The sequence below is a fragment of the Chiloscyllium plagiosum genome, unplaced genomic scaffold (assembly GCF_037043375.1).
Source record: "Chiloscyllium plagiosum isolate Xiang-an unplaced genomic scaffold, Cpla_swu_hap1 HiC_scaffold_34, whole genome shotgun sequence".
Lineage (NCBI taxonomy): Eukaryota > Metazoa > Chordata > Chondrichthyes > Orectolobiformes > Hemiscylliidae > Chiloscyllium > Chiloscyllium plagiosum.
Genome location: NW_028270172.1, coordinates 18127843 through 18148899, shown reverse-complemented (window position 1 = coordinate 18148899; position 21057 = coordinate 18127843). Strand labels below are relative to the sequence as shown.

Below are 21057 nucleotides of genomic sequence, written 5' to 3'. Positions count from 1 at the left end.
CCATTAAAAAAAAGATCCAGCAAAGAACAAATCCATGGATACTATTAAAAGAAAGTGTTTACGAGATGGCAAAGTAATATTAGCATGCCTGAGAAGTGGGTGAGTTTTAGAAACCAGCAAAGATTTACTAAAGGTTGATGAAACAGGATGCAAAGAAATAAAATGGAGTGTAGAGGCTTTTACAAATATATAAAACATCGAGTAGCTCAAGTAAACATTGGCCCCTCAGAGGCAGAGAAAGGCGAAATTACTGTAGCCAATGAAGAAACAGCAGAGATACTTAGCAAATATTTTGAGTCTACCTTAGCAATGAGACTAATTAAGAGGAAGGATCAGGGAAAAGTGTGAGGGAAACATAAGGGACCAAAACCCAATAAACTGCCAGGATCATATGGCCAATCTTCTAGGGTTATATACATTAGAGGCTTAGACAAGGTGATGGAGAAAGATGTATCTATGTTTGCTGACAATAAATGCTAGGTGGTAATCTAAGTTGTGAGGAGTACACAAGAGACTGTAAAGAGATATAGTAATGGGCAGTAAGGTGGCTAATAGGGCATATATTGTGGGGAACACTGGGGTTATTCACCTTAGTAGTCAGGATTTTAAAAACATGATAATTTTAAAAATGTGTGAATCCATTAATTGTTGGTGCTCATTGAGATTTAGGTTGTTAGCGTGAAGAAAGGTGAATGTTCAGTTGGATTTTAATTGCAAGACACCAGATTATACACACAAGGAAATCTTGCTATAATTGTTCAGGGCACTGGGTGAGACCACATCAGGGGTATTGCACACAGTTTTCGTTTGCAAGGAATCATAGAGTTGACTTGGAAGTGATTCAGTGAAGGTTTAGTCTTTGGGATGACAATATAATCCTATGATGAGAGGCTGAATAAACTGCGTTAATATTCTCTGAGAGAAGAATGAGAGGCGATCTAATTGAAACATGCTAGATTCTAACAGGCTAGATCTGGCTGGCAAATCTAGAACAAGGGGGCCACAGCCTCTAGACAAGTGGCTGATAATCTCAGACCAAGATGATTTGTTTCTTCATGTTGAGAGTTGTAAATCTTTACATTTCTCTATCCCAGAGGCTTGTGGATGCTCCATCGTCCAAAATATGGACTGACTCCAAAATGGTGTCCCCCAGAGGTAGCCTGTGACATCAGCTGGCTGTGACATGCCGTGTGTGTCATTGATTCCACACTGTTCCTGCAAAATGCATTATAACAAGCACCCATGTAGGTGTAACCAGGGATGGCCAGTGCATCTGCCCCTGCAGCCACCACCACCGTCTTGTTGTCCAAATGTCTCCAGACACTGCCTGTCTCTGCGAGGGGCAGGATGGGGGCTTCCTGGAGCCGGGTGGCAATATCCATGGGCTGAGACTGCTAGTGAGCCTGTGGTTGACCTGCTGAATTCAGATCCCTGCCACTCACCCTCAAAGTGGTATTGGAGTGATCCAAGTCTCTGGGTCCCTTCACACTTCCAGCAATGATATTTTCTATCATCACTTCTCTGATGTCCAGTTGTGGTATAGCAAGTGTGTTCTTTGTGCCACACAGAGGCAACATTTACTCAGACACAGCCTTCAATGTATCCAAGCCTAGGGTGGATAGACCTTTGGATGTCTCAGAAATCAATGTGAATTATGCCCAAACTAGGGTCGGAAACCAAGGAAATATGGTTCTTAAAGGCCAATACTTCAGCTGAGTCATGCAAAAAGAAACCTCAACCAAATATTCCATTCAAAAACATACAAGCACCTTTAAGGACTTCCACAGTCATATTTAAAGAGAATCAAAAGGGCATGTTAGGCCTCCAATCCCATTCTGTCTCAGACACAAGAAATTGCCACTAATTTACTAATAATGAATGTAAATGGTTTCACACTAAGCACTTTAAATTTTTTTAAAACCAAAAATGAAATATTTCAAATATATGTTTTCATATGCTAGCACACTTGTACATACTTAAAATGTTTGTTCCTCAATAAAGAAAGCTATTTCAGAAATCACTTAGGTGTTTTGGAAGTTTACCTTGTAAGATACTCTTTTATTTTAAAAGTTTATTCATAGAATACTATAAATAAAATCATTTGTAGTTCTACCATTCTATAAATATTATACATCGCAGAACAGTTTGAAATGTATGGAAATGCACTAGTAGAGAAACCTTAATGAAATGTGGAAGACAAAATACTGGAAAAACTGGAACCAAATCCAACAGCCACATCTAAATGTTTCTCCTCCTTGACCAGGGCAAGACATTTGAACAGTAGCAACCTTGTTTCTTTTATGCGTTTTTGTCTCCTTTTCTATTAGAGATTTCTTCGTGTGCACATTTCTTGGTTGAAAGGTAAACACATACACACTTTGTTTATGCTTCCATCAGAAATAAGTCAGATTAGAAAAGTCTGAAGAATTACACTTCACAACATACCTATATATTTGAGCGATGCAAAAAAGTTCAGCTTACAGAAGGTTAAAGCACAATTTTTACAGGACCTGTAACAGATGTTTATAACACAAAGTTGCCAAATTTGGAAAGACTATAATTATCTAATGTGCATATATACAAATATTTTACAAATTGAATGCTAACTGTGTGTGATAGTTTAGAGGGTGACAAATTACAGTAATATGTGGGATTATAATGAAGTGACGATGAATTTCCTCTCATCACGATCCAACTGGACACTTGACACTTTGAAAACTAGCCACAGGAAATTACAAAATGTTATGCATTCATTTATTATCCCACAGTGGAATTTCAAGACCCAAATACATGTGGGGAAATGTTTTCAATTTAAAGTACTTGCCTCAGATAGATTGCTCTTTCAGTTCTGGAGTACTTTTTAAAGCTTAAATTTCAGCATCATTATCCCTAATTTCAGGCTCCACCCTCACCCCATTTAACAGAAGCTGTATATGTAATGTGAGCAAATACATTCCAGCCTTGAGATTGAACAACAGGCTGCTACCTGACCTGTGAAACTGAAACTTTTCCTCTCAGGTGGGAAGATATTTCGCGAACAATCTTTCTGGGCTGAGTAATTTATACTGAAAATCATTTATATTCCCAGCCAGTGTCATGACCCTTTAAGTAAACAAAAAAGAAAAGCAAACTGCCGATTTCACACACTATACTACTTCAGGATTCATAATGTCATATTTACACGTCACTCGTGTTTCTTGTGAATTCTTTTTTTCTCACATACTGATCACATTAAAAAAAATAAAAGCAACTTTTAAGAACGCAACATTTGCTTAAACCACTTATTGGGAAGGAGCAAATTAAGGTTTCACACAACACACTGGCGTTGTTAGCTGAAATTCTGTTTCATGAAATTCAATAAAATTCAGTTGTGTCCGTATTCCACTCTCCAGTAGCGCTTGACTATTTTCACATTTGATACATAGTAGCAAAGCTCACCTGTTCCAACTAAATTCAGGAAGCAGCATGCAGTGCAGTCTGACCTACAATATCGAACATTGAATGGGCTTTGATACATTTAGTGGTATTGCGTTCAGGATGGTGCATGCCTTTTACTGATGTCTACATTGCTGCTCTGCATTTGATTAGCATAGTTCCTGTACTTGGTTCAGGTCTCAACTAGTGGAAACCAGATTGAATTTCTGTATTTTATTTGACAATAGAGTAGTCAATAACTGCTAGGTGAATGTCATAATGTGAAACAAAAAAAATTCAATAACAAAGCTTAACAGCTGCTTATTGTGTATTCCTGAACATACTTGGCTGCTGCTTCTATGAAATGAGCTACAAATGTCAGCGATGTTTATTAACTATTAGCAACTTTCTAGCCATGCTTTCAGGGCATCTACATGCTAACCAGCCTACCCTCTGTATTAACAATATGGTCCCACTCATTCAAATCAAATACACGTCTGTCAAATGACTTAAATACTGCTATTGTTTTCAAACACAATTCTCTGACATCCACTGACTCATCAAATAAACAGCTGCAAATTGGGATAACAGCAAACAGGTCTGTCTCCTGTATGCAAAGTGTAGATTTTCCTTTTTTATAAATGTCTTCATTTAGTTCACATTTGCTAGCACTGTATCACTGCAGCAAAATGAAGCTTCTGACCTTTTACAACAATGTGGGGGGGTAGGGAGGGGCTCTGTAAATTGTGCACTCCTTCCTTCCTGTCCTTTTAACAAGTCTTTTCAGCAGAACAGTCAACCAGATCAATCAGTGGAGAAAAGATCCCCTGCAGAGGGCAATGGGGCCAAGCCACCAGTCACATTTGGAAGCTGAGAAAGATCTGGTAAGCTCTGGATGTGGGACTTGAGCTCTTTTCGCACTTGAGTGACCTTGGCCAGTTTGTGCTTGTACTCCTGTAAAACAGAGAAAGATGCACGTCATCACTGTATGGAAATGTTTCCATTTTGTTATAAACAGGCAACATTTTCTGATCATCCAAGGAGGTAACAGTATTGCGGAATGAACGATTTTCATAGCGAGTGCCTGCATTTCAGTAAATTAGTGTGACCTTAGCACTAGATTCGACAGGTATTGCTGAACAAGAATGTGAATTTAGTGCCACTTCCATGGGATTCCAGACATTTGTAGGATAAGAGATTGTGCCCGAATTCATTTGACTTAAGGAAGAACTCACATTTATACAGGCTTTAACCTTGCCAGGACATCCCAAGATGTTTACAGCCAATGTTTACTTTGAGGCTGAACTTGGGCACAGAAGAGTCCACAAACAGCAGTGAGAGGTGTGACCAGTTAATCTGTAGTGTGAACTCTTGTTGAAGGAGGGCTGTTAATTAGAACACTGAACAAAAGAACTCTGTGCTCTTACCAAAACAGTGAGGAGGAATCTTTTATATTTAGCTGAAATGACAGACAATACACTGGTTTAACAATTAATAAAAGACAGCACCTTCAAAACTAAAGCCTTCCTTTAATATTGCGCTGAAGTGCGACTTGAAATTGCACATTCAAGTTCTATAATGGGGCTTAAACACTGAGAATCCTATCTCATTGTTGAGATTTCTACTATTGGGTAAAGTTGACATTTGATTTTATGACCTATGGCAGGTGAAGTCCCACTCCAGGACTTGACCATAACAATCCAAGCTGATATCCCAGTGCATCACTAAAGGAGCTCTGCACTGTCAGAGATGCCCAGCTTTTGGACGAGAATATTTAACTCAGAGCCCACCTGTCCTCAGGCCAGATGGTGGATGTGAAAGATCCTTTGGCATCATTATGAAGATGGACAGAATAGAGTAGAAATTTATTGTCATGTATTTTTACATGAAAAATACAGTGAAAAGTTTTATAAGTCAACCCCCTCAGAGCCTACATCAATGACAGAAGTAATATGTAATAATAAGCTAAATTAAGACAAAGTTCATCACAGTTCAGATAATGGGGTCCAGGAAAGCCAATGTAGGAACGATGGAATACTCTGAAGATGCAGCCAAGACGAGACCATTATGCTGGGACGAGAATGCCGCACTGGGCCACTGGATACTAAGCCAGAAACCTCCGCAAAGAAAACCACCATGCTGGGCTGACACCGCCACTCCTGGACGAGACCGCCTGCTGGGCCGCTGGAATACCCAGATACTGAAGGCGAAGAAGATCTCCACACAGGGACAAGGCCTTCACACCAGGACACCGCCTGCTGGGCTGCTGGACTACCTGGACGCCAAAGGTTAAGAGTATCTCCACACAGAGACAAGATCTCCACACCGGGAGTCCACCATGCCAGGCCGAGTCCACCTTTCTTTCCATCAGAGACCTGGGCCTAGCTGCGGATCTGGAGCCTCGGCCTAGCCTGTGAGTCCAGATCACGGAAGTCAGCCTGGGGATCCGTTCCTTGCTCACTGGGAGACTCTGGGCTAGGGTACAGCCGTGTCTGACTTGTCCTGACCCTACTGCTGCTGCCACTGGAAGCTTGGTCCTTCAGCCGAAGGAAAAAGAAAAAGACAAGGAGCAAAAGTAAAAAGAAGAATGAAAAGAGAAAGAAATTTGACAGTAGTAAATGAGCTCCAGGCTCAGCCACTCAGCCAACCCCCCCCCCCCCCCCTCTCCCGCCACTACTGTGCAGCCATCTCAAAAGATTTTCTGGTTAATCTCCACCCCTCTCTCAACGTTATAAAACCAATTGCTATTTGTGGGAATTAGCTGTGCATAATTGGCCACATTTTCCATATTGCAACAGTAATTACACATTTTATAAAAGTTTTTAATTTGGCTGGAAAACACCTTTAGATGTCTGGTGATCATGAGAAAGGCTACCTAAATGTAAATCTTCCTTTAGAGAAAAGAGACTTTTATTCCATCAATCTGAACAAGATTAATACTAGGCCCAGACGTGAAAACAACAGCCTGGTCTACCATAACAGAAAATGCTGAAAATTCCCAGCAGCTAGTTCCTCATCACCACCTCCTGGTGAGTTAATAATGCCAACTGGATAGACTCTGGACTGGCTGATTGGAACCTCATTAATGGTGAACTGCTTCTGTAATGTTCACTTCATGAAACCCAGTTTAGCCCATGAAGCTTGGGAGACTTAGTCTCATCCTGAGCAGCCACAACAACCACCCAAGAGAAAAAACTACACGTTAAAACACCAAAACATTTTTAAAAAGGCTTTGCCTACAGAGAGTTAAAATATGCTTATTATAATGCTGTTCTTGCCCAAGTTGAATAATTTGAAAGACTTTTAAATTAAACATGTTTTATAGACTTATTAATGCAATGACTGACATGATTGATAATTCAACCAATAGAATCTGATAATTCATTCAGTGTTCAGCAAGTCAAAATATTGGCAGGTGTCTAGTGTTTAATTCAGACCAAAGAGCTCTCAATACAGTAAGTGAAAGAGAAAACATTTGCATTTAATCTATATCTCATACACGTTAGAACTTTAACCATGTACCATTTAACTAGCACAGAGATGGTGCATAATGATAATGTTACTGGCCTAGTAATTTAGAACCCCAGATTAATATTCAAATCCCCCTCACATAAGGCAGATGGTGAAATATGGATTCTTTAACTAGCACCAAAGGGTTTTAGTGCTGCAATGATAGGATCTGACCTCTTGAGCCAAGAGGTCCAGTTTTAAGTCCCACTCCTTCTGCAGGAGTGTAATAACATCTCGGAACAGGTTGGTTAGTAATTACCTTTAACTAGCATTGAAATAGGAACTCTGCATTTTGACAAACTTACTGATTGATGTGCCTTGCAGACATCTAGGCTCCAGACTTTATTTTGCAATTTGGATTGAAAACAAACAGCTTCAATTTTCAAAAAAATGTCATAATAAAACAGGGAAATTGATTCATCAGGAACCAGTGTGAACACAAAAAGGAAGAGTGAAAGCACCAAGTACAATTTGTATGTTAAATAGGTTAGAAAGGAATCTGATATTAAAACCCTACAAACCATTAACTCAGAGTATTTCAGAAATCTTGCCATCTCAACAGAAACATTAACTCAGGGTCCTTAAATTGTTAGATTTATCAACTCTCTGAACCTATCATTAAAATGTGTTATGCAGAAATGTTCATTTTCAAAAATAATCAAAGCAGATACAAAACTTGGGTCCAAAATGCATTTTTAATAAGAGTATAAATGGTAAGGTTCCCACTTTTAACATTCCTGGTTGTAATATAACATTAATAATTAATCCCAGCTATTATACCTAATTTATGTATAATTCTAAATAAACCAAGCAGTTAGTATTAAATTGCAAGTTTAATGTATAACTAGACACGCAGAAATGGCAGATCCATGAAATTAGGATGAAATGGGACAGCATTGTACTCATTATCTGGGTGAGATGTGAAGGCACAAACAGCTAATCTAGAAATCTGACATTCCACTAACTGCATCAAAAACACATCAGATCCTCATTTGTTCCATCCCATGGGATCTATAATCAGCTTGTAATAGCAAATAACGTAACCAAAGAGTTTAATAAATCCCCCTTCCCAATTTGGTCAGCATGAGGTTGCACTGCACAACTTTTAACCAGCTCCACTAAGAGCCAATGCTCCTCAAAGAAACCAACAGAAGCTGAAGAACAGATACAAGTTAAATTGAGAGGACTTGGAGCGTCACTGCAGCAGTGCTATGAATTGTTGCCACCCTCCCAAGCGCCTCCTCCTTCAGGACCTAAAGACTGCCGATGGGCCCACTACAAAATGTTTTGTCAAAGGGCACATTACAATCCCCTCAGGATTCTTCACCTGCTACAAATGGGCTTATCATTGGTCTCTGCAAGTTTGATCATGTGATGATTGATCATGTGACAGTTAAGGATACTCAATATACTGTGCAAAGTTTGGTGTGAAGATAGATGATCATCATTGCTCATACCTGGTGCTATTTTGCTTAAAGTGTCAAGATATTTTTCCAGTTTAGCTATGACACAAAGGAAAACAAAGCTGGGAAACGGGGTAACCAATGATGGGAGGGGGAAATTTGTACTGACTCAAGGGCTAGCAATGGGTTGCTAACACTCAGATTCCCCTCACGTCAACAATCATAAAATAATTGACCATTAATCTATATGTATCTGGTAATACCCCAATATTGGAAATGTAACTAGTAGTAATCTTACAAATGGAAGGATAGCAAGGCACTGTTGTGGTGGTAATGTAACTGGACTAACTGTATAGATATCCAGTTTAATCATTTGGGGGCATTGGTTCAAATCAATTGAAAGCTAGTCTTAATAATATTGATATCACTGACAGTCATTTAAAAAAAATCTCGTTGACTAATGACCCTTAAGGAAGGAAATCTGCCAGCTGGGTCTGTACTATGTGTGATTTCAAAGAAATGTGGTTGACTCTTAAGTTCTCTCTGAAAACATGTCAGTTTCATCATCTACTCTCCTTGACTTCAGGCTGTTCGTGAGTGGACTGGCCAGTTTACAATCAGCCCTTAGATTCTAGCAGCTCTCCGTACTGACACTGTGGTGGTGTGGCAAAGACATAGCAACAAAAGCCAGTGATACCATGGATCTGGCAGCTACTGTGGTCACGAGAGACATTAAAGTTAAAGATCTCCTGGCTTTTACAGTTTTAGTGGCTGGGAAATTTCTCCCCTTCCAGGAACAAATCAGGTAACAAGAGGATTGACAATCCCAGGCCAATGTCTGTACAATGTAGACTACAGCATGCACATTCGTGCACGAAAATTGCAATTGAGATCTTAAAGTTAATTCAAGCTACAAACTGAAACCCTCCTTCTGGTATCAGATGAGTGAAAGCATTGGGCACCATTTAAAGTCCTCTCTGATGGCAGGCTTTGGATATCAAAGAAATGTCCACCTCCAAAATTCCTGTGACAACTGTGTTTCTCAGATGAGAACTAAGCTAGAGCAGTCAAATGATCTCCAGAACATCAGTTGCATCCTTAAAAATAACAGCTGAAGGAACTAAATTGAGTCACTCTCAAAATGGGACACAGGGAACAGCAATAAATAATTAACACACGCCTGTTCAAATGATGCAGTCTACAAAGTGTGCTGCCTGCTAATTGTAATGATTGTGCCCTGCTGCCCACTGCTGTTCAGTGGCTGCATATCTCAGCACGTAGCCCATCTTAGTGCACGACTCGTGCCACTTAATGCTCCTGAAAGAGAGTCATACTGGATTCAAAATGTTTACACTCTATCCCTCCATAGACACTCACCAGAGCAGCCTGTGGTATCATTGTGAATGTTGGCACATTCTTGCCTGATCCAACTTCTCATATCACAATCTGCTGTGATTTACAAATTGCAAGTGCTGTAACCGAGCACTTTCTGCTTTATCTCCTTTCCTCAACCCAACACTAGCCTGGAATATCCTAAAGTATTAGGGTGCAAGAACTGCTATCCAGGCTCAGCAGTGGCGTGAGAGGCCGAAGGCTTAAATAAAGAGGACCTGATAGCGAACAACATTGTCATTCAATCTGACACTTGCAGCCACCAGCTCAGACACTTTAGAAAGGAACAGAGGTGGAAAGGAACTCAGAGGTAGGATATGTGAGTGGAGAGCCAATGGACATGTGAGCTACAGCCAGATGAAGGGGGAAAAGATCATGACAATGCCAGCTACTTGGACGGTAAGGTCAGACTTTGATGGAGTGGTATAAGAAAAATCACTGATATGCATGACTCAGTCTCACTTACTGCATTGGCTGATCTGCCAGAAACTATTCAGGACCATGGAAGGTCTGGCTCCAACCTGGCATAGCACTTGGGAATTCAACATTTCCTGTGTGCAAGTAGTGTCTAGCACCATGGAAGCACTGGTGGATCTGATCATCACTCACAGTCAGATGTCTCAGCTTGCAGCTGGAAGCCACCCACTTTCGCAGCGCTGTAGTGAAAGTTCAGGCTGAGGTCATGACAACTCAACTTGTGACCACACAAACCATGACTGATGCCATTCAGGTTCAGACCACTGCCTGTATGAGAGTGAATAACAATGCTCAAAGCAGTTTGCAGGGGACCTCACAGCAGTCTGGTAATCTGCTCCAGCAGATCACAGCGATTTTTGAGGGGGTCCCCCTGCGAGCCACATTGATCCCAAACTGGGGTTGTCCTTTCTCAGAATGGCAGCATTGGTCACACTCCTAGCCTGCCAATTTTGTTGAGACTGCCATCTGTGTGGTTTTGGTGCAACCCGGCTGAGAGTCAGGTGAAAGGATATTCTGCAAGGCCAGCTGTAGTTTCATGCATTGAACATCAGCATCACTTGATGTAGTACAGCATTGGAACAAGGGGCAAACACAAACATCTTCAAAACAGTCACTAAGGAATTCACATGGTTCATTACATCCATTTTGAAAGGGTTGTTCAGTGTTTCTTGCATAATAGTCGCATGACTTCAGGAATCTGGCCAAGGAAATGATACCCATGGTCTGTATTGGAAGAATGGTACTGTTTGGACTAGTGGACAATATGACTCTGGAATTACATTCAAGGTAATGAGAATTAAACTTAATATTCATGGCTAGCCTGGCTAGAAGGAAGACGTCCTGGCAACTCCTCCTCTGTCTGAGGCTGCTCATGATTGCCAGACTGCAAAAGATGAAGTGGATTAGTGTGAATTGGGGCACCCCTCCACAATGAATACTGGAGGGGTCCTTCAGAGTTGTACAACCTTTGCCTCAATTCCCCAACTGCCTGAATGACATTCCATGTGGCAGCATGCCTCTCGTTTTATTTAATCTGGTGCCATTTGCCTTTTCTATGAATACACGTCAAATAGTTACTTGAAGAGCAAATACCCTGAAAACACAGGATGGTAATTGTAGATCTTAGAGCTGAGTTTGATAGACTGCTAGGAATGAACAATATGTTTGATAAAATACCTACACAGGGAAGGTAAACTGAAAAGGCAGGCCAGTTTAGCAATCACTGTTTCAGCATTTACTTCAGAGATTCAGTTTGGGATTTTTGGGTGGCAACAAAAAGTGCTGATTGTTGAAAAGTCTTCATTACACAGGCAGCCATTTCAAGCCTCACGTTCATTTGAAGGAGACCTTTCATGTTAATAATATACACCACTGAAGTTAGATTTTGAATTGCACTGACAGATGGATTATCTACTGGGCACCTTCATCAGATCGGAACAGTGTCCTAGAATTAATTTAAAGCAGTATCAATCCTAACTTGCTATGCAGACTCTGAGTCCTCAAACACTTTGCACACTTTTTATCATATCAACATTAATTTAAGCACTTGAATTTAGGCTAGTTCTAGTTAGTAATTGGATCAAAGAAAGATAATAAGCTGTACAGCAAAACAGAGATACGAAAATACTGGAAAGAAACTTTAAGCAAAAACATGCTTGATGTGGTTGCCAAATCTGTGCATGAAAGGGTCATATAAAACATCAGTTTACTGGTAATTTCTTTTCATTGGCAATTGTATGTCTAGACTGAATAGATAGGGAGAAACTGTTCTCACTCATAAAAGGATCACAAACCAGAGGCACAAGTGTCTTGCAACATAAAAAAAGAGAAAAAAATATTTTCACACAGCAAGTGGCCTGGGTGATTGGCTGCACTGCCTGGAAGTGTTTTGGAGGCTGGTTCAATTGAGGTATTTGAGAAGGTATTGAATGATTATGTAAATAGAAACAATGTGGACGGTTATTTGGAAAAGGCAGGAGTTTTGCACTAAGACAGATTGCTCCGAGAGTCTATGCAAATGTGATGGGCCAAACTACCTCCTTCTGCATCATGGCGATTTTGTGATTCCATGATTCTTTGATTGTTATATTGGTGCCTGTAGATACCCTCAAGCCAATCATTAGGACAATGAGGTTCTTCAGTGGTTAAATTACAACATGGATTGTAATAATCCAAATGTTTTTCATTGCTAGAATAATAGAAGCATATAGGTTTGTGGAAGAGCAAAACAGGGTAGTTGAAAGCATTTGAGGAGTCTGGGACAAAGGGCCAGATATCCAGGAAATTTAGAACAAAGGGTAAAAGACATCTTTTTGTAAAGAGCATTGTGAAGCTGTGGAAGTCACTCCCTGGTGGCTGAAGTAGAATCTATGTTAACATCCAAGATCAGATTGAACAGGCAGAGGAATGGGATAAGAAATAAGGCAAATGGATATGGAAAATTAGATTTACAACAAATTGCTCAGGTGGATGGTAAAGACATCATTGACTGGTTGGGCAACAAGGCCTGTTTGTCACCCCATGATGCTTTATTTTTAATTCCAGATGTGAAGCATTTCATTTAGCTCTACTATTATACTGAAGACTGGAATATAAGCAGTAGGTTGCCAAAAGGTACGGCACATGTATGCCTCATTAGTTATTAGACGTGAAACTTGTAGAATTTTAAAAATCTTCAAATTGTAACTTAGCCAAAACATCAAATCAAATTATTCCACAATAAAACTAAATAGATTGAGAAGTTGAGAAATGTACGAGTCACAGACATCTCACAAGTGGAGGTCTTCCAAGAAGTCAGGGTTTACGCATATCTTCACAGAATTTTGGAGCAGAGTCACAATCTTTGCACATCAGAGATGATAAACTTCTCTGCTATTGCAATTTTAAAAAGTATAATGGATTTGAACTTAAAAAAAGTTGATACTTAAAATAAATTATATTATTAATATACTAATTTTGGATTCTACGACTGGAAATGTAATCTTATGTGAGATAAATCAGTGATCAGACAAGTGATGACTTGCTTTTTACAGGTGAAGCTTACATCCGCAGGTTGCATCTCTCTAATTAGGCACTTTCTGTAACTGAAGAACTTGCAGTGTTTCTAGTTATCAAATATGTGAAACAAGAAAAACTCATTAAAGAAAGGCCAAAATATGTTAAAGAAACTTCGCTGCAAGATTGGTTCAAGAAGATAGTCCAGGAGAGCGGTCACCAACCCAAGTGTGCACAAGTGTGACAACCCAATAGCTTAATAGTCCATTAAAGATCATCATTAGACATTAGCACAAGTCAGTGCCTTCAGGACAGTGAAGTGTGGGAGGGGAGTGCAGTACAACAAAGATGGTTTGTTATAAAACTCCACTGCTTACCCTGCCACATCACCTCTGGCAAAGGACCTGTCCTGAGGCTGCTGGATTAGGGAGGTTTGACCTGAAGCTTGATTCTTTGAAGTAACTACAAGCAACAGCCTTCTGTAAGCAATAGTTTTAAGCTTCATTACTCCAATTATCCTCTTCTTTTGGCTTGCGCCATCATGGAAACATAGGAAATAGAAGCAGTTAATAGGCCACTCAGCTTTTTGAGCCTGCTCCACCATTTGGTATGAGCGTGGCTAATCAACCAAATCAGTATCGTGTTTCTGCTTTTCTCCTGTACCTTTTGATTCCTTTAGTCCGAAGAACTATATACATTTTTATCTTTCCTTGAAAACATTCAATATTTTGTCCCTAATTTTGGTTTTTGTGCAGCAGAGAATTCCAAAGGCTCACCATTCTCTGCGTGAAGACATTTCTCATCCCGGTTCTAAATGGCCTAGTCTGTATACTTCGATTGTGACGTGCGGTTCTAGACTCCCCAGTCATCAGGGTATATCCTTCCTGTGTTTACCCTATCGAGTCCTGTTCGTGGTCTGTAGGTTTCTATGAGGCCCCCATTAATTCTTCTAAATCCCAGATGAATTAATCATTGTTCTGTCATTCAATCTTTGTCTTCCACCATATCAACATCCTTTCTTTCTTTCATACTCTTTCCAGTCTGGCGAATTTGAATTTTTTATCCCCCTCCTCCTTTCTTTGGTCATTGAAGCACTCCAATATTAAAATAATTAGTAAAAACCTCTAGCAGAGGATTGTTCACCTATTTCCAATCAACCTGTTCAGAGTATTATTACATATCTCTGAAACAAGTGGACTCAAATGCAGGCCTTCTGGTCCAGAGAGAGGGACAGTGCCACTAGACATTTTTTATATGTTGACCGCGCCCTAGATCTGGTTAATTGGAAAGCCAGACAATCCCACTACTCAAACACACCATGCACGTTTATGTGTTTTAAGTGAATTGTTGGTTGAAAAGCAGAGGGTTAAAGTGTTTTCTCATCATTGAGTTATTTTTTACTTCCTTGGTTGCCAAATGGTGGCACCTAGCTAATATGTGTGAGTACTCGTAAGGTGTTTTTTTTAAAATTGAAATTAATGCTTAAGAGGGTGTCCCAGACACCACACTTTTGACTAGTCAGCATTTTTTATTTAACAAATGTACTCTAGAGAGAAATTGCTGCAATTTATACTGCATCTAGAATGTCATTAATCCACCTGCCAGGATGATTGAAAGAGATGCAATCACACCCTGGGAAGCTCCCACACCCACAAGAGAAAGTTAAACTTATACGACCATGGAACAAGAGTAGGCCACTTGATCCTTCAAGCCTACTCTGCCATTCAATAAGATTATGGCTGGCCTAATTTTAATCTCAACACTACATTCCCACATATCTCAAATAATAATCGTTCATTCGCTTAGTAATTAAGAATCTGTCTACCTCAGCCTTAAAGATATTTAAAGACTCTCTACATCCACTGCCTTTTAAGGAAGGGAATTCCCTTAGAAAAAACATTCCCTCATCTGGCTTACAGATGTGACCTCTTATTTTTAAACTACGAGTCTAATTCGAGATTTTCCTACAATAGGAAATATCTTTTCCACATCCACTCAGTGAAGGTACCTCACAATCTTAGATGTTTCAATTAAGCCAACTCTAAACTTGAAGACCCAGGCCTAGCTTGTCTAGCCTTTCCTCAAAAGGCAATCCGCTCATTCCAGTCTAGTAAACCTTCTTGGAATTATCCCTAACATCTTTCTGTAAAAACAATGTACTTCAGATGCTGTCTAAACAATGCATTCAGATGAATAAGGAGCTAACTATTTAAGGAAACCCATTACTAGTGCAACATACCCACTGAAAATAATGGGACAGAATACAAACTTTGGGCCTTTAGGAAAATAAGTAGGCGGCGAAAAGATAAAAATCGCTGGGAGGGTAGATTCTGAGTGCGTTTAGTTCATGTGAAGTTACCACCAATTAAAGGCAGCTTTCGACTCCTGCAAATGAGGTGCAGTGTGACTGCAGTAGCTCATTCAACTGGCTGGGAAATATAACAGGAGCAGAACGACACACGAATGATGGGACAATGGTCCAGAAAGAGAACTCTGATTTGTGCGTTCAGTTTTGGAAGCCTTTTGGAGAAAGTTGAAAGGAGTAGAGATATAATTTATTCAAAGACGACCAGAAAGTCCTCCAGACATTGCAAAAGCAGCAGATGGCCGCCATAGAGGTCAATGCAGGAGTCTGGCTCCCAGGATCTGAATACATTGCTGGAAGATACTTGATGAGCACATGAGTGGACAAAGTCAATGAATGCTTCTTAAAGTACCATATCCTGGTCACATGCAGTCACACATTGTTCAGGGCACCAAATACCCACCATTCAACCATTACGAAACCTGGATTCATGTTGAATATTCATATCCTTCACACACTTAACACCGCTGCAGGTCTCACAACCATTTTCCACCTCTCTCGCTGAACAAAGTGATCCATAATAGGAGGCAGAGCAGCAATTGGTGGGAGATAGAGCTTGCTGTTAATCAGGATGGCCATCAGTGATGTTATGACAGGTACATCACCAAAGACACCTAGGATTCCTGCTTTATCTACCTAAAATCCCACTTCATACTCAACAGGCACAACATTAATAGTTCAGATGGTCCAACCACACACATCTTGTTAACCTCTCCACCCCAACTCTCTCATTCTAACCTTCCCTTTGTCTACTTATGCTTTCAGAACACCCAAGAACTAGTAGCTAGCTGCTAGTAGAGCTTCACAACGAAGGAATAGGTGAATGGGAGACCAATGAAGAAGAAGTACTATCAGTGATCTGAAAATAGGAACTACCAGTTCAGAAACAGACATTATGCCTGCCTTGAGTGTGATAGAAAAGGTGAGATCAACATTTGGTGAGTCATTGGGAATGATTGGGCTTCAGTCAAACCAGAAGAAAAGACAACCTGTGTGCCTGGCTTGCCAGAGGGGCAAGGTCACTGATGGCACTCACTGTAGTGGATTCAAGTGATCATTTTGATGTGATGGTGTACAGAGAAACAATTGACAAACTTGCACAGAACCTATTGTCACTTTCAAGAAGCAGGAAGGAGCCAAGTCCAAACTGTCACAGACTTTCATACAGAGTTTGCAGAACTGGTGTAGGCACAAAAGGGCCAAATGGCCTCCTTCAGTGCCATAACAATTTTGTGATTCTGAAGCAGGAGCTCATCCTTTCCAGCCTGGAAGTGGTGATCAACTTGAGGAGAACACTTGCAGACATAGGCGTGATCAGCTCTCTGATGTTTCAGCTTCCATTCCAACACATGCCAAAACCATACAACATCTATCTGCTACAATGGAAACAGAGTCTGAAGCCACAAAAGCTTTTCATATGCAAGCCCAGCTCGGTGCCATCGAGGCTGTGGAAACCAGTGCTAAAAAGTTGAATGCACGGATGCTCAACAGTGCAGAAATTTGTGCTTCAGCAGATTACTAATAGTGCTCAGGCAGCTTCTCAGAGAATGATGCAGGAATCTGCCATCCTCTCTCAGGCTCACAGTGCTTTTTTTAAAAAAAATCATAGAATCCCTACAGTGTGGAAACAGGCCCTTCGTCCCAACAAGTCCACACTGACCCTCCGCAAATTAACCCACTGAGATCCATTCCCCTACCCTATTACTTTAATTTACCCCTGACTAATGCATTTAACCTACACATTCCTGAACCCTATGGGCAATTTAGCATGGCCAATCCACCCAACCTGCACACCTTTAGATTGTGGGAGAAAACCGGAGCACCCAAAGGAAACCCACACAGATAAGGGGAGAATGTGCAAACTCAACACAGTTGCTAGAGGTTGGAATTGAACCTGAACCCCTGGCGCTGTGAGGCAGCAGTGCTAACCACTGAGCCACCATACTGCCCTTGTTTCCATCATTGTCACTCTACCAGTTTCTCAACTGTTCTTTTTTTAAAGCAGTCATCCCAGACTATGCTATGCCAAAGTATTACAACCCATTGTCAGTCTAAAGCACCCTACAAGGTCAAAAGACATTTCCTCCACTGCAAGTTAGTATTCCAACAGCCATGCCACCATGCAGTCACTGGGACAGAACCTTGTAGGCCAGATAAAGGTGCCTACAAGACATGTACCATGGAAAGTATAAGGGTGAATAGTTGAGTAATGTATGGATTCCTGTCACTCTTGTTGAATCGAGTTGGTACAGAACGGTTTCTTTGTCGTATCGTTATTGTGGTCAAGAGAATGGTATGTCTGCAGCTGATGGGAGGTAAGGTGGGGAAACACCAAGCATCTGGAGGATGTACTGAGGTGAACCATAGTCTGCCCAGGGTCAGCTGCCTCTTTCTCTCTCAGGTAGTTGCTGAAAGCCTATACCCACGACAGCAGTCTCAATATGGCCAGGCCAAAAATCAAACTTCCAAGAACCATGAAAAACCAAAGTCCCCAAACCTGAGTGGTGGAGGAATCTCTCTCAGCAGTTCAGGCCACTGACTGTCTGTTCCTTGACATTCCTCGTTAAAACATGGGTCTCACCGTACAAACACTGGCCATGTGTGGTCAGGATATGCAGGGACCCCTACGCCTCCATCATTGAGCAGCCACTTTCCAAAACAATGCAATGGCTGGAAGATTGCTCTGTGAAATGGAACAGGATGAAAGCAGGTGCCAAGACTGTGGGCATTCACCTACATGATGTTCTGGGTGTGGTCACACATCAGTTCCACGTTGAGTGACTGGTATTACTTGTGATGTTGGTAAATCTCCCAAATGAAATACTGGTGGCTGAAATACCCTTTATGTACAGTCAATGGCTCCCTGCATCATACTGGAGGCCATCATCTTGCCAAAACCATCTGTCCACTCCTCCTGCTTCTTTATGCTCAAGAAAATAGTGAAGTCCCCTCTCCAAGTGTACAAGACTAGTGAGCTGTTGGACACACGATAGATAACAACTTCCAAAATATTGCTGATATCACCTGGAATTGTTCATTTACACAGAAAGCAAGGGCCATGGCCACTGATAGGGACAGGCAGCATTGTTCTCATCTTGCTCGGAGGCTGCAGAACTGTTTTGAGGTGGTGGCACGATTCCATGTCTATTTTCTTGCTGAAGAACAGTCGCCAAACACATTCTATACAGCTGAGGTGCTCTCTGAGACTATAAGTGAGCAAGGTTTCTTGCTGTTCTATGTAAGCAACCCGAACCTCTCCGTTGCTTCTGCTTCATACTCCAGATGTTGTTGTCCATCGGGAAATGCAATGATAGCTGCTACAGTTGGTCCAAACAGCATTTTCAGAGGCTTTTCCAAAGTACACACCTCCAGCTAATAATCCAGCACCATCCCCTCTGATTCCTGTTCAACAATAGTACCTTCACAAACTCTGCAAGTAAACAGTCAAAGATACCATACCTGCACAAGTCGAAAGTAATGCTTTTAAATACGATTGGGGAAATCCCCCATGAAGCTATGCATGTCTAACAGATGACATTAATATGCTAAGGCAGGAGGGCTCCTGTGACACGCTGATAATGCACCTACCACAGGGCCAGAAGGTCTATGTTCAAGTCCCACCTGCCCCAGAAACATGTCATGACAAATCTGAATAGGCTGATTTAAATTTAAAGGAACAGTGAAGCTGAAAATCTCAGCTCCGCCTACATCAGAATTACAGGCTAACTTATTGTAATGATCAGTCAGCTCTGTAGAAGTCCAATATATACAAAGGTGATCCCGGTTACTGCCCTCCACCACACGGAGATCAAGACCAGCTGGTATATATTTCACAAATGCAAAAACACAAGTCTTGCTTCAAAACATGCCTAAAATTTATCGCTTCTGGAAAAGGACTGCTCCAACCATAAAACGTGACATTATTATCCTGACTCCCATAATACTCAAACATGTTCAGTTTAGAAGTTTCACTGTTTTCCAATAGTGTTCATAACATCTTACTTTCCAAGGTGCTAAAATTTTGGTGATAACTAATTCAATCGGCATAGTCTGCACTGTAGGTGGGTCTGGAAGTTGAGTGAGAAGCTGAGAGCACAGAATAGATTTCCCAAAGGTGCTGAGACAACACTTTCCCCCAAGCTTCCTGGTAGCAGTTCAACAACCTTGTAGGCCAGATAAAGGTGCCTACAAGACATGTAGAACTTCCTTGCATAAACAACTGAAAATGTGTTCACTCCACTCAAAAATCACCACTGAATATAAGCTTTGAAACCAGGAAGCTGCTCATGGTACACGAAAGATCAGCTGGCCTGAAAGCCACTGCATCAGAAGCTTGATAAGGTGGTGCCAGTGACAAATATGAAAATTTCAACTAGCTCAAATGAAAAACATCTTTCTAGGCCGATTTGTTCAACATGCTGAGGTCTGCATCAAGGCTGAAAGATGCCAAATGTCACTGCATTGGATCTACAACTGGCATGTAACAGCAGCCAGTTTGGAAAAGGTCTCAGCCTATTCTTGACTCCTTATTGCACTTGGAAGGGGAAACATACTTGAGCCTTGCTGGAGCCTCATATTTGCCTTTATTAAAGTTAGTATCAACTTTCAGTCTGCAGATCACTCTCAGGTTGGTTGTATCCAAGTCTGTAAATGACTTCCTCATTGGAAAAATAAATCTAAATTACTGAATATACCCTCAGTTAAAAAAAAGCAGGAGTAATTTTGAACTCAAACAAAAAAAACTCAAAAGTCAGTATCTACTCAATGGCATTGGCACTGAGTTACCTGTACAGTGATCCTTAGATGGGAGGAGATTTCCAAAAAGTAAAAACAGTAGTATGAATTTCATAACTGACCTCTAGTCCTTGGCTTTTGTAAGGGGCAAACAAAATAACTTATTGGTGGGCAGCTACCTGGTGACAGTCACAATCCATGCTGATTCTGGGCCTGTTGAAAAGCAACAGGATTTGCCTTAGCAATGAGACCCATTCTGGAAGAAAACAACTTAACAAAACCTACACATGAAGAATGGCTGCTCTGGTTAGGTACGATGAAGAGCTCGAGGTATTGTTATCCTCAGTAGAGGAAAGGCAAAGGTTAACAAGGGCAGGGCGGTAGACGTTGTTTACTTGGACTTTAGTAAAGCCTTTGACAAGATTCTGCATGCATGGTAGACTGATGAGTAAAGTTAGATCACATGAGATTCAGGGAGAGCTTGGCAATTGCATAAAACTGGCTTAACAGCACGTGACAGAGTGTGGCATTAGGGGCGTTTTTCAGACTGGAGGCCAATGATCCACATGGATCAGTACGAGGTCCACTTTTGTTTGTCATTTATAGGAGGGTTTGAGTTATAAAAACTGGATAGGCCAGGACTTTTATCACTGGAGCGGAGGTTAAGGGTGACATTAGAAGTTTATAAAATCATGATGGACATAGATAAGGTAAATAGCAAAGGTCTTTTCTCTAAGGTGGTGGTGGTGGGGAGTGTTCACAATGATG

At 40.9% G+C, this 21057-nt stretch overlaps 1 protein-coding gene across 1 annotated transcript in view; it reads right to left on the bottom strand.

The window, feature by feature from the left end:
- Positions 1 to 2011: 2011 nt before the first annotated feature.
- LOC122564477 (regulation of nuclear pre-mRNA domain-containing protein 1A-like) overlaps positions 2012 to 21057 on the bottom strand; it is a 59192-nt gene continuing 40146 nt past the window's right edge. Inside the window, exon 7 of the mRNA XM_043719426.2 lies at positions 2012 to 4368. Within this exon, the coding sequence (XP_043575361.2) occupies positions 4219 to 4368 (150 nt within the window). The 3' untranslated portion in view covers positions 2012 to 4218. The remainder of the gene's footprint in view (positions 4369 to 21057) is intronic.